Here is a 13,247-nt window from a genome sequence, read left to right on the forward strand (position 1 = left end):
TGTACAGTAACCGCTGTGAAGGACTAAAATGACAGCTTCAGCCCTCAGGGATAGGCTGAACTTCTGTGTGCATGTGTGTGTATATATGTGTGTGAGTGTGTGTACATGCTCAAGGGTGTCCATGTACATGTAAATGTAGTTATCTCTATAAATATGTATGGTAATGCACAGGGAGCGGTCGTGAATAAAACATGGGAACAGGTGAAGGCAGCTCTACTCTACTCTTTATGGATGTTAATCTCTGAAGCTCTTATTGTGAAGGCTTCACAATATCCTGTTCAAATGTCACTGCTTTCTGCGGTTATGCTAAAGTGAACGTGTACTATATATCTATTCCTTATGTTAGGAATAACATTATAATAACAATGACTTTTGATCATATGAATATTCTGCCTGTATATGGGGAGGTGGGTAAAACGTTCCACAGTATAATTTAACCATCAACCATAAAAAAAGTTTTTGCAATAAAGTTTTATGATAATTAAAGGGCAGGGGCAGCCATAAGTTCTCTTTTTGTAATAACATTTTTAAACTTTTCTGGGGATTTTTAAAGTCAACCCGACTGCTTTTAATTCGGGATGCATCACTCATCTTGATAGACTTGTGTTTGTTGTTGATGCCTGTAAACATCATAACTAATAATGACCCAGATAAGCTTTTTTTTCCCCTGTTATGAAAAACCTGATTAACATATCTTGGAAACCTCAGCTTGAATGGTGAAGTAAATATACACTTCTTTGCTTTTTTTTGCATTCGTGATCACATTTCCTAGTTATCATTTCTTTGTCAAAAGACCTTAACTGGTGTCCCAATTATCAGCCATTCATTGAAATAATATGTAATGAGTAAAAGCATGCAAAGAAATGAACTTTCTATTAATGACTAAATACGGGCAAACGTCATTCACTTATGAACATCGAGATTAGCGGCTTTATTGTGTGAATACTACTAACATTATTTATTGCTTTGGCCACTTAGCTAACGCGCCTAACGGCACCGCTGGTACATCAGTTATTATGATACTTTGCCACTTATGCTGGTTAGCATTCTAGCATGCTAACATCAGTATTTAGCTCGAAGCACCCTCTTAGAACAGCCTTACATAGATGCTAGGATAGATAAAGTCTACTATGCCACATTACCAGGACCTTTCCTCAGGGACTAGAAACCTTTAGAGGAATCGAACAACTAGTCCACCAAAAGGACTAGGGTCTAAATTGACTTTGGGAGACATTATTCTACCCCCCAAACTGTCCATGCTGACAGGTGGTATTTACCAAAAGTACAGGAATTTTGGGGGTGGGGCTTGTGGCGCTGAATATTTCTGATTGGTTGAGTACCTGCTGCATTTTTGCCTCTTGCAACATCTTCAATAACACACGTTTTTGTTCAGTCATTGTGCTTCAACATACAAACATTGAGCTATGGAGGGAAGCTTCCATAGCCACTCACATTGTCATGTGTGAGTGGACCACTTTGCCTCATCTTTGAGGGTCTTAAGACCGTGGTGGAAATGCAGACAGAGACGGGCTGAAAAAATCGTGTAGTTCTATGAAAGATCCAGATGCTTTTAGGTGAAAACGTGACCTTGATCTGGCAAAATTTTGTCTGGTCTTTATTTTTTCAAAGTCACTTATCTCGTAAAAAAAAACAAAAAAACAGTTACACTTTTTTTTTTACTGAAAATGAAAAAAAAAAATAAAAATACTGTAGAAACTGGACAGTTAGATTTTGGCTCTCTTCAGTACATAAATACACAACTGAGTTATTATTATTTCTGCAGTTATTCCCCCAGACATCTGTCTCAATGGCTTAATGATGTGCGAGGCATTCTTTTTCTATAGGGAGCCATACTTAGAGGTAGAGATAGCTTACTGGGCACTTTTGGTCTTACAGTATTAAATTGTACATGTCTCTAAAGACAGTACAGATTGAAGTCAATATGTCCATGTCTCCTAGGTACTTATAAAATATCTTGTACATAGCAGTTTGAAATGGGAGAATGACATCTCAAGGGCCGTTTGTCTTCAATGGACAGTTGGATATGCATTAAGAAATCTATGACCTTTATCAGCCTATATCTATATGGCCATTATTTCTTACTACCAACAGTTTTGTATTTTATTCCAAGTAAGTACTGTTGAGTCTGGTGACAAATTGAGACTCTGCCAAACACTGAAATGATAATATTGTTTTCTCATGTTCTTTTGTTTTGGCTATTTGAAGTGTGAGCTTATTTTTGAACACCAGAAATCACATCGCGGAGTAATTGCTGAGTGATTTGTCTTGATCAACAACATTTTAATCACGGCTGTCTCGGAGGGCTGGAAAAAAAAAATCTTCATTTCCCCTTTTGTTAAAAACAACGTAGCTTACACACAATTAGACGAAACTGAGACCAAAACACGGGCCCCTACTTATTAGATGTGTCAGCGTGTCATTCATCACTGCTATGATCATATTGGTGTACTTGAAAATAAACAACGTTCATTAAAATTGAGACCAAAGGACACAATCTGGGGGGGTTACTTACTGTAAGTAAAGGAGAAGGCGGCAGACAAACAAAAATGTCCTGTAGTTTAGAGAACTGGGATGAGGGACAGAAGGAAACTCCCTATGGACCCAAATGAGATAGTGTAATGAGTTGCCAGGGTTTGATACAGTTTTCTCAATCTCACTAATGCATTCTGCTGTAGACATTTTCCCAGCTTGCCTCCCTCCTTCCTTCTCTCCTCTCCCGGCCTCGTCTCCGTCTCTGTCTCTGTTCCAGCCTATCAGACATGACAGTACCAGCTGGCTGCTGGCAAACTCACAGCCAGAGGATATGAGTGTGTGAGCATGTGTGTGAGTGTGTGTGTGTGTGTGTGGGTGGGTGAGGGTGTCAGCATATCTGCCTTCTGAAGGTGTGCGTCCATATTTTTGACAGTCGTCAGGCGTGTTTGCGCAGTTGCGTGTGAGGCACATTGTATATGAGCTTGTGTGTGTGTGTGTGTGTGTGTGTGTGTGTGTGTGCGCGCGCCGAGTGCGATGCGCCGAAAAAGCGAATGTGTTGATTTAATGTCGCGGAGCCTGAGCCTGAGTGATCTGAGTCACAGGTGTGTGACGGTTACTAGGGGCGGTGTTAAGAGCAATATTTAATTCCTATAAAGATAGTTGTCAACACTTGCTTGAAGCAGCTGTGTACTCTTGTGGGTGCTTGGCATTTGCTTTTCTGTCTGAGTCACTGAGCACATTAAGAGCCACTTATTTGCCTTCCTCGCTGTGCCTGCGGAGATGTGTGCCCCTGCTTTTGTACTTCTTTGAATTGCGCCAAAGTTTGGGTAATTTATAGACGCGCCTTGCGAGGAAGAAAAGGTGACAGACCACCTATGCACATAAAGAAAAGAAAATCAAACACCGTTCTGGCAGCCCGGCACCCTTTCACAGGGCTGCAGGAAACGTTTAAGACTTATTGGGAACATTCTAGATGAGCAGCAGATGTGCGTGTGATTTTGGCACTGTTCAACATGCTCACCCCGACCCCAACTGCCACTGACCCCTCCTCACCTTTCCTGCTTTTGCCCCCCCCCCCACACACTTCTTCCCTGCATCGATTAAACACATATTCTTCCCTCCATCTGTCCAGCTATACCTCCCACTGCCTCACAAAAAAAAAAAAAAGTTTTGCCCTAGATTTCGAAGTTGGGGAAAAAAACATCCCAGTCGGGGGACGCGCTCATCTCCCACTCCCCCAAATCCCATCCAAAATGTGTATTTTTAGATCTTCAGTAAGGCAGACCTAAACATCCTTTTTATGTTAATCTTGCAGATTTTTTTTTTTTATTTTTCTGTACTTTCCCTTTGCTTTTGTCTCAATGTGTTTGCTTGCATATTTCTATTCCCTTGGCTTATTTTATTTATTATTATTATTATTTTTATTTTTTTACATGTTACAGTGAATCAAATATAAATCAGAAATTCCCAAGATTAGAAGCTACTGCTGGTAAAAACTGCAAAGGTGACATTTCCTGGTGACCTTTCACCAAGTCATTTTCTCTGTTTTCCTTTTATTCATGGTCAAGGTTAAGCACAAGATCTCAACAGTCACATTGCAGTTGCAGCTTAGCAGCTTGGTCAGACATTAAGTAAGAGCCCTAATTTGAGAAGAAACATAAGGGACCTTGATGTAAACCAACAGGACCCCGCAGGCCTGTCCAAGCAGGATGTGAACCAGCTCTCTTACCGGTTGAAACGGGCCAGAGCTGATGACAGACAGGCAGACCGGAGCTGAGGAGAACAGAGGCTCGCATGTTACATGCTGTTTGTTCTGTACGCACTCCAGAATCTGTGAGACGTGGAGGGACGGGGAGAGGTTTGGACGGCGCCGTTAAAGGGAGAAGGAGCAGAGGAGAGATGAGAAGAGAGTAGGAGACTGAGAGGAGGCGAGAAGAGAAGAGGAAACGGGTCGACAGTGAGTAAGAGGAGGTGGGAGAAGGCGGAGGAAAGAGCGCTGTGGGACTTTCACAGTTTGAGTTTTTGTTAATAGGTAAAGGGGTTCTGTCTGCTTTGTGTCCTGTATTAGAAATGACACTTCTCTTCCAGGAATGGATGGAGGAGGAAATAGATACAGAGTCGTGTGTGTGTGTGTGTGTGTGTGTGTGTGTCGGTGGAGCCCCCAGAGGTAGGAGGAATATAGAGCGAACTGCTAAAACCTCAGGCACACTGACCTGGAGGGATGGATGAAAAAAGGGAGAGGAGGAGAAAGAGGAAGTTACAGTGTGAAAAGGAGTCTAAGGTAGCCGAGCTAATGTAGTGCAAAGTGAAATATCTCATTCTGAAAGAAGAGCAAAGGGGAGGAGAGGGGGGAATTGCATAAACGCTACAATATGTGTGGAAAAAAAACGGTGTGTTGAGGAGAAACAGGGAGAAAATGAGAGGAGGAGGAGGGCGGGGGGGGGCTGGATATAGCTTAAGGCCAGTTGGCAGTGACCATAACGGTTTTCATTGCGAGGTGTTGATCCTGTTGCCGAGCCCTTGAGCCACGGGCATTTAACCCCGACAACAGCCAAGAACAATGGCTAACAGCCGCATAAACGGATAACATGTGGGGTGAAACACAACATTTACTGCCTAAGACAATGACATCTGGAGCTGGAAAACCGTATCAGGGCTCCGGGCTTGGGAGGAGACGCTGAGAGGCGAGGGCGAACAGGGCAGGGGTGCAGGTGGAGGGAAATGTGGCGGTGCGTTGTGGTTAAAGTGCGTCCCTTTATGAATCCCCAGGTGCACAATCCACTGACTGAGGGGCTTCTCGGGTTCCCAGCCAGTTCCCCCTGGGACTCGTTTACCTGCGGCGCGAGCCCTGCTCTTTATGAATCTTCTGCACTGTAACGCGTGTCACCGCTCATTACTGACGAGACCGACTGTGATGCGGCACTGGGGGGGGTCCCGGGAGGGGGGCGGCGACTCCTCTGGTGAGGGTCGGGACCTCTGACGTTGCACCGACTCATCACCGCTGACACATCTCGGCGTCATTAACGAGAGTGTGTGTGTGTGCTAGTTTGTATGCGCCCTCCGACGTTTGATGGCATTCATTTAATGCTTTTGATGCCATTTTTCACATCCGCTGTGGCCGCTGTTTGACATACGCTGTTTTAAATGCTTCTCTTTTTTTAGAGTAGATGTCCAGTAGTTCAATAATTTGTGTCTTATTTCCGAGGAAGTGTGATAACTAAGTGTCTGCGAGGGGAGGGAAGTGTGTGTGTGCACGCTTCCAAAAGAGACAGAGAGTGAGAGTGGCAGCGAGCAGAGTGCTCAGTGTGTGTTTGTGCTTTCTGCTGTGAATGTGTTCCAGATAGTGCTGCTGATGGTTATCTTTCCGAGAGAGCTCTATTGATTTGGCTGTGGTAAATAATTGGTTGGGTCTACAAGCTGTCATGTTCGGCCTGATTGCTGAGCATTGGTGGTCTCTAGCAGTTATCTTCCTCCATATCCCTCTCTGATCCTTCTCTAGCCTCCTTAGTCTATCTCTACATTTATTGATTAGAGCCCTATATGACCATTCTCCATCCTTCAATTTGGGGCAATAATCCCCGTCCCGGAGCCATGTGTTACAAGTTATCTGCTTTTTTTTTTTTTTCCACTTCTTGTTCTGCTCCAGGGAGAGAGAGAGAGGGGGCAGGTACAATTTGGGAAAGGCGAGAAAAAAAAAACAGGGAAATGAGGAGAATACAGAATGAGGACATTCGGAAGGGTCAGGCGTAATAGAGGCCTGCGTGGTCTGCCCTACTTTTCCCTGACAGTAGACTACATTAGTGCAACTACTGCAAAGTGAGGTGGAGTGTGTGGTCCCCTGCAAAATTTCATTCCATTAACTAGCATTAAAAAAAAAAAAAAAAAAAACCTTACTGTTCTCAGCAACCTATTCCCTAATTACTATCCCGAAATGTGGACAGATATAACTCTAAAAACTCATAACTAATAGCTGAAATGAACCAACGCTCATCCTCTTGCTGGCTCTGTGGTCCACATCCTGCATGTCAGGTTATGGGAGGCCCCCGGCCCGCACGCCGCAGCCTCCTCCCCCCCTAGCAAGGGGGTCACTGAGCTGAGGCGATGGGAAGACCATTAGCGACCCCGCTTGAATGGCTCTGGGAACTACAACCCCCAGTGAGCCAAGAACAAGAGGGCTGATTATCCGGGCAAAGCCACAAAGCGCTCTTTTGAATGTATGGGAGAGAGAGAGAGACGCCTCGTTTGCTGCAACTGGTGGATTCCTGCGCGTTTTAAAAACCTACACCAGGCCCCCGCGTTACACGCACGTAAACCCCCTGCCAAACGCCGAGAGAAACAGCTATAATACACTCTACAGAGATTCTGTGATATTTAATTATGGTTTTGTAAAGCATAAATATATGAAGGCCACGGATACCACATCTGACTTTTAAAGTAAAGAACAGTCATTTTCACGCACGCGGCTGTATATTTAGCTGTGACGTGCGCCAGCGAGTTAACTTTTATGACGTCTTTTTTTTTTCAAGGTATGTTACTTGTAAACCATTCTCCTACATAAACTTTAAAAAGGACTGCCTTATATAACATTCACACGGCTATTGTGGGTGGTGTTTTTTTCTGAGGTAAATCCCGTTCTAACGTCGTGTTCGACGTCTTTCGTGCGGGGGGACGCCTGGAAGTTTCTGGGGAAGCAGACAGCTCGCTGACCGGGGGGGTGAAGCCGAGGGGAGACGGTGAACTTCCTCCGAGAGAAGCTGCCACGTCTGAGCTCCCAGTCGGTCCTAGCCACATTTCCTCTGGAGCACATCGCTCGAAAAGGACAGCAGCGGAGGACGGGGGAGAAAACTAGATTTAATTAACGGTAAATTTTGAACAAACACGCCTTTTTTTTTCTTCCCCTTCTTTCCTTGTCGCCGAGAGCTCTTCGGGTATCATAACAAAGTAGGCTGGACTAGACGGCAGATGTTTCCCGTCACTGGCTCGGCAAAAAATCAATGAGTCGAATCTTTTTTTTTTTTTCTTTTTTTTTTCCTCTTTTTTCTATTTTTCTCAGGCATGATAGTAAAACGCGTATTTCACTTTCTCCTTTCCATCCTCTCCTTCAGTCCCAGACTAAAAAGCCTTTCTTTCTGAAACTTCATAAAAGTTAATTGTCACATTGTGTTTTCGTCGCGCGGCGGGTGAGACGATAACCATGTTGTCGAGTGGGGAGGGTTTTATAAAATCAAGTTTGCTGCTGTGGCACAGTGGGAGCTGTGCTGCTGTTTGCACAAGTAGGAGTTGTACAGCAAAGAGGGAACCCTCAGGCAGTGTTGATATTGGTTTATCTCAACTAGGAGCAGTGCAATAACAGCGAGCGGAAATGCGCTGAAAAATCGGTCAAGATATGTTTGAAGAGTTATATTTCTTGTATTATACATGGGAGAGATGCTTTCTTTATTCCACTCATTGTCATACACACACAAATAGTTATTTTTCTCTCTGTGCTTTGCTCCAGATCTGCCATGCTGCCCAGGCTTCCTGTCTATATCCTCATTTCTCTGCCAGTGCTTCTGGTGCAGGGCAGCACTGCTGGTTCATCCAAGAAGAGCCCCACAGCCTCAGCCAGCCCCCCACCTCACCCGCCTCCTCCACCTCAGGGTGACCCCAGCTGGGTTCTGGGTCTGCGCCTGTACCAGGCCCTCCGCTCGGACTCGAGCTCAGTGAACACCCTCTTCTCCCCTGTGCTCGTGGCTTCCTCGCTTGGAGCGTTGGGTGGAGGATCGGCGGGCACCACCGCCAGCCAGCTCCAAGACCTCCTCAAGACCTCACCCCCCTCCAAGGCTGGAGCCGGGGATCTTCTCTCTGGAGCGTTGAAGAGTTTCACCGATGCCAACGGGACCAGCTTTCACCTGCACACATCCTCAGCTCTGTTCTCTAAGCAAGCCCCAGCAATCAGCCAGGCGTTTGTGAAGGACAGCCAGGCCAGGTTCAGGCTGCAGCATAAGGCCCTGGGGAAAGGAGACCCCGAGGCTGACCTGAAGCTGCTCCATGGCTGGGCTAAAGCCGGGCTCGGTGGGCTGGAGGGAGCTCCTTTAGCGGCTCAAGTCCAGGCTAAGGCTGGAGCCCTGATACTGGCAAATGCCCTACGCTTTACAGGTGAATAGTAATACAAAAGCAGTTTGCATATGGGCTTGTCTACACTCAGATCTTAATGTGATTAGTGATGATGGACTCTGACTGATGATTATCTTCTCAATTAATCAATTGGTTGTGGTCTGTAAAATGTTAGAGGATGGTGAAAGATGACGTCCTCAAATGTCATGATTTGTCCACAGCCCAGAGATATTCAGAGTACTGTCAAAGAGCAGTCAAAAAAACATGTCACCATGCCAACTTGGTAGATTACTGGGAAATCATAGTTGTAAAATAGTCTGCAAACATATCATCACATGTGAGTGTGTCCAAAACAGTCTTGGCATGTGACCCTAAATGAGGCAATTCTGTAGTCTACTGCATAATTCATTATGGTGAGTATCCAACGGATGAACTTATTGGCTATAGACACGTACCACAGCAGCTCTGCTGGACTGACTAATGCAGAAATAGGCTGCTGTTCTTTGTAATTGTGGGCTTGATTGCAAATGCGCGACGTCTCCGAATCGAAGTCGTAAGCTGCATTGGATGAGAAGTCTTGGAATATTGATATGACGTGCACATGTACCGTTTCCAGTGTTCAGGCAGCACTGAGAGCCTGCACGCCAATTTGCCCACTAGGTTACGTGTGCCAGCATGCCCACCCATGTGCACGAGTGTGTGTGTATCTGTGTGCGTGCATGCATGCGGTGGACTCCAGCTGGTGGACACAGCAGATAAAGGATGATTCTGGGGTCCATCACTGAGAGCTTATTCATCTTCCATTGGGGGGTGATGTGTCATCTTAAATAATTGAGTAACAAGTGTCCAGACTCTCTCCCTCGGTGTCATGCCTAACATCTGTGCTTGGAGCGCTCCAAGTCTGCGGCGGCACAGCTTGGCTCGGATCTGTTCTTTGTGACGGACTGCAGTGGTGGAAACTAGTCAGTGTTTCGCTACAAATCCGGTCGGTTAGAAGCCCCATCTGTGACTGAACAGTTGCATCCTGAGAACATATCCACGTAATCCTCATCTGAAGTCCATCGTTCGTCATCATGCCCATTTTTAAAAAGTGCATTTGTTTAACTCGTATTTGGCTGTTAGTAGGTGTTTGTCTATGAGGAAATAGCTTATTATCCATTTTTCCTGATAACGTTTCAGGAATGTAATCTGCCATCTCTTTTTTCTCAGGCACAGGCAGCATTTGCATGCCTGCTGACGTAGGATCTCATTTTTGTTTGCAGTCTCCACAAAAGATGATAAGGTGTTTAAATATATCCTTCACTCGTTCTTTTTGTGGCGTTCCTCTCTGTTTTTGTGCTTTTGTCATTGTTTATCGCGCGTCTAATCTACCCCTGTCTCCTCTTCCTCCTCTTCCCACATGTCTCCTCCTGTTCACATCCTTATCTGCGGCTATCTGCCTCCATTCCTTCTGTTTCCTCCTGCAGGTAGTCTTTTTATTAGGAAGAGCAAAAGAAAGGCAAGGCGGATGAAGTGAAAACAGGTTGCCAATAGACAGGCAGCCTTTTGAAAATAACATTCCCTGACAGACTATACATTGATAAGCAATTTAATTAATTCTCTTTGTTTGATGTTTTGACTTCATTACAAAATTAGTTTTTCTGTGAACCGACCCTCGTTGGTTGGTTCATTAATTTTATGGAGGAAAATATACAAATTAGATTATGCAGCAGATTGCAGCTCACAAATTAGATTACGGAAAATTGGATTCCTTTAGTTTTGATTCATCATTTAAAAGTGGTCAATAGTTTGCCTCTTGCTCTTACTCGCTGCCCACCATTTGTCCTAACTTTTCTTATTTTTGTCTTTGATTTCAGGGTCCTAAGGTAATTCTGAGTTTTCTGATAACGTAATGCTTTCGGAGACGGCGCCGGAATTTCTTTTTTGGCACCGAGCAGGCATCTGCTTCCTTGCCCAATTTTATTTGTTTCACTATCGTCCTCTTTAGTTAATTATTGAAGGGGAGAATTAAAAAAAGCTCTTCGAGGTCTCTCCTTCCCCGGGCTGTCACAGCATTCAAAGAAAGGGAAGGTCAGGGGCAATTAGTTGTGGAACATGTTTATAGTAGAGCAATGTTAAAAGCAAAGAGAACTGCAAGAGGGCTGCTTAAAAAGAGCAGTGTAGGGAGGGATTACTGGGTGGGAAGGGGACAAAGGAGAAAAAATAAATAGGAGAAAAGTAAAGAGCGAAAACCGAGAAAAGTAAAGAGAGGGTGGCCTGTTGAGAGAGGGAGAGAGATTGACAGACATAGTGGAGGGATGTAAAAGGCCTACCTTGGGAGTTCCAGACCACACCAGTTAATTAATTCAGGCTTTGTTCCTGTTTTTAGACAAACAAACTCTGGAGACGGAAGGAGAAAAATAGGATTGTGGAAAATAAAACAGTAGAGAGAAACTTCGACAGAAGATAACGCAACAACACGGGGAACTTGAAGAGGAAAGAGAAGGCAAGAGAGAACAACAAGTCCCCACATATTTAACCTCTAATAATAGCTTGTGAAATACCACAACTACTTGTAATCAAAAGTTGATGAGGGAGCCGAGGGAGCTGGTCGGTCTCATTGATTCTCTGTTTTTTGCCTGATGTTTACAGTATGAATTGGTGAGTCTGTGCGCGATTGGGTTTCTTTCGTGCAGCCGTCTCGCTGTTTACTGTTGATGGATATTAATGGATTCAGGTTTCAAGCGATCTCTCCTCTGCTCCTGATGCTGTCCTATAAAAGAAGATAATGCAGAGCAAACCCAAAGCAGGTTCGCTTGTCTAGACATAAGCCCACACAGCCACACACAGAGATCAACAGAGTCCTCTGTGCAGGCTGGTGAGGTCATTAAAAACACTGCTAGATACAACTTTTTGCATTTGCACACGCACACATTCGGAGAAATGATTCATCATTTGGACATCATTTCATCAACATGGCTGCCATTTCAGGTAATCTTCAGCCAGTTGTTTTTGAATTCCTGCGCGGTCATGTTTCCTCTCTGATGTTACAGGAAATGGAGCGAATGTCTGTGACTTGCACCAGCATGCTTAGCAGGGAGAATCACATATTTTTTTTAGCCATGCTAAACCTGGCTCCGACGAGGAATATACAGTATCAGTCATTGGTTGGTCCACACTGAAATATCTTTACAGCTATTGGATGGATTGCCATGGAGTTTTGGGATTGCCAAGACTTAACGGTGGCGTGAAGGTTGATTGTGGTTTTGTCTTGACAACCATTTAATGGGTTGTCATGGCACACGTTCATGACCCCCTCTGGAAGATTCTTAAGAACTTCTCTTTACTTTTCATCCAGTGCTCTTTTCAGTGTATCCATCTGCTCATATCTATCAATGTCAATGTCAATCCTTCTTTGTCACATATTTCATATAATTCTATATATTTTTAGATTATTGAACCAGCAAAACTAATTACGTTCGCTTCAGCCTCAGCTGTACTTTGTGTTTAGTGCTCATTATCAAATGCTGACGTGGTATCAAGCTAAACCAAGACGGGGAACATAGTAAACATTATACATACAAAATCAACATGTTAGCATTGTCATTTGACGCATGTTTGCATGCCGTTGTTAGCATTTAGCTCAAAGCACCATTTCACATATTGGCTGTTAACTCTTGTGTAGTCATGCTTTTTATCATTTTTCCACTTTTACTTGTGATTGTTGTGACATCATTAATCATGTAAATGATCAATGTTGTCACCTTGACTTCTGGGAACTTGTAAAAGGTATTGTTTACTTTGTTCCTGACATTTTGAGGAGTAATTGATTATCGATCTTACTGAGAACAAAAAATTCTGCACACTTTGTCCAGTGCAAGTATTTCATGGTGGGACCCACTGGCCAAGCAGGCAGTCTCTAAATTTTCATCAGGGCAAGTGAGCCATTTGGCCTTCCTGCGGTTCAGCATTGTGTCATGAGAGGAGTAATCTTTTTAGCCGTTTAATCTATACTGAAAATCATGGTTAGTTGCAGTGCTCCAGTTGTCCTTGACAAAGAGTGACATAAGTACAAGTCATAATCTGTCGACCTCACTCTGCTCTGTGTCCTCTTCATGAGTGAAATGGCCTGCGGCTTTGTGAAAGTATTGTGAGGTTATTACAACAGTAATTCCACTTCTCTCAGCCCCTCCTAAATTGACAGCTGTCATGGGGTTAGCAGGGCCAAGTGGGATGTGGTGGGCAGTGAATGGGAGAGTGTGGCCTTAAGGACCTCATAACTGCCTCAGTATAGCACTCTCAACATTTTTTAATGGGCAGTAGATATTGAAGATTCATGAGCAGTGTCAGCCGGTGTCACCATGTATCAGGTCTATATGTATTTATGAACATGGCATTGTTTAACCCAGTGTTCACCTTTTCACCTCTTTCAATCATTCAGTATTTTTATTACAGACTCAACATGTCAGGCGCTGAGTATTCGGGATGGCTCTGTCCTCTGTGTTTGGCTGTTTGTTCAGGGCTGTGGCAGAGAGAGTTCAGCAAGGAGAGTACCGATCATCGTACCTTCTTGGGGAAGAAATACACCAAAGTGATGATGATGCACAGAGCAGGTAAAAAAAAAACACATTCTGGTGCGTTGCTCTCCTGCCAGCAAATAAATGCAGCGAGAAGCAATT

At 44.3% G+C, this 13,247-nt stretch overlaps 1 protein-coding gene across 4 annotated transcripts in view; it reads left to right on the forward strand.

The window, feature by feature from the left end:
- serpinh2 (serine (or cysteine) peptidase inhibitor, clade H, member 2) overlaps positions 1-13,247 on the forward strand; it is a 117,557-nt gene that overhangs the window by 91,273 nt on the left and 13,037 nt on the right. The window contains exons 1-4 of one of the 4 annotated variants that reach the window (XM_037112514.1): positions 6,672-7,019; positions 7,116-7,354; positions 7,991-8,631; positions 13,089-13,181. In XM_037112514.1, coding sequence (XP_036968409.1) covers positions 7,998-8,631; positions 13,089-13,181 — 727 coding nt within the window. In that variant the 5' untranslated portion in view covers positions 6,672-7,019; positions 7,116-7,354; positions 7,991-7,997. Of the gene's footprint in view, positions 1-4,321; positions 4,451-6,668; positions 7,020-7,115; positions 7,355-7,990; positions 8,632-13,088; positions 13,182-13,247 lie in introns of those variants that run through there. The other 3 variants (XM_037112515.1, XM_037112517.1, XM_037112516.1) reach the window with 3 other exon arrangements.

This window comes from Acanthopagrus latus, chromosome 10, assembly GCF_904848185.1.
Source record: "Acanthopagrus latus isolate v.2019 chromosome 10, fAcaLat1.1, whole genome shotgun sequence".
NCBI classification, from domain to species: Eukaryota; Metazoa; Chordata; class Actinopteri; order Spariformes; family Sparidae; genus Acanthopagrus; species Acanthopagrus latus.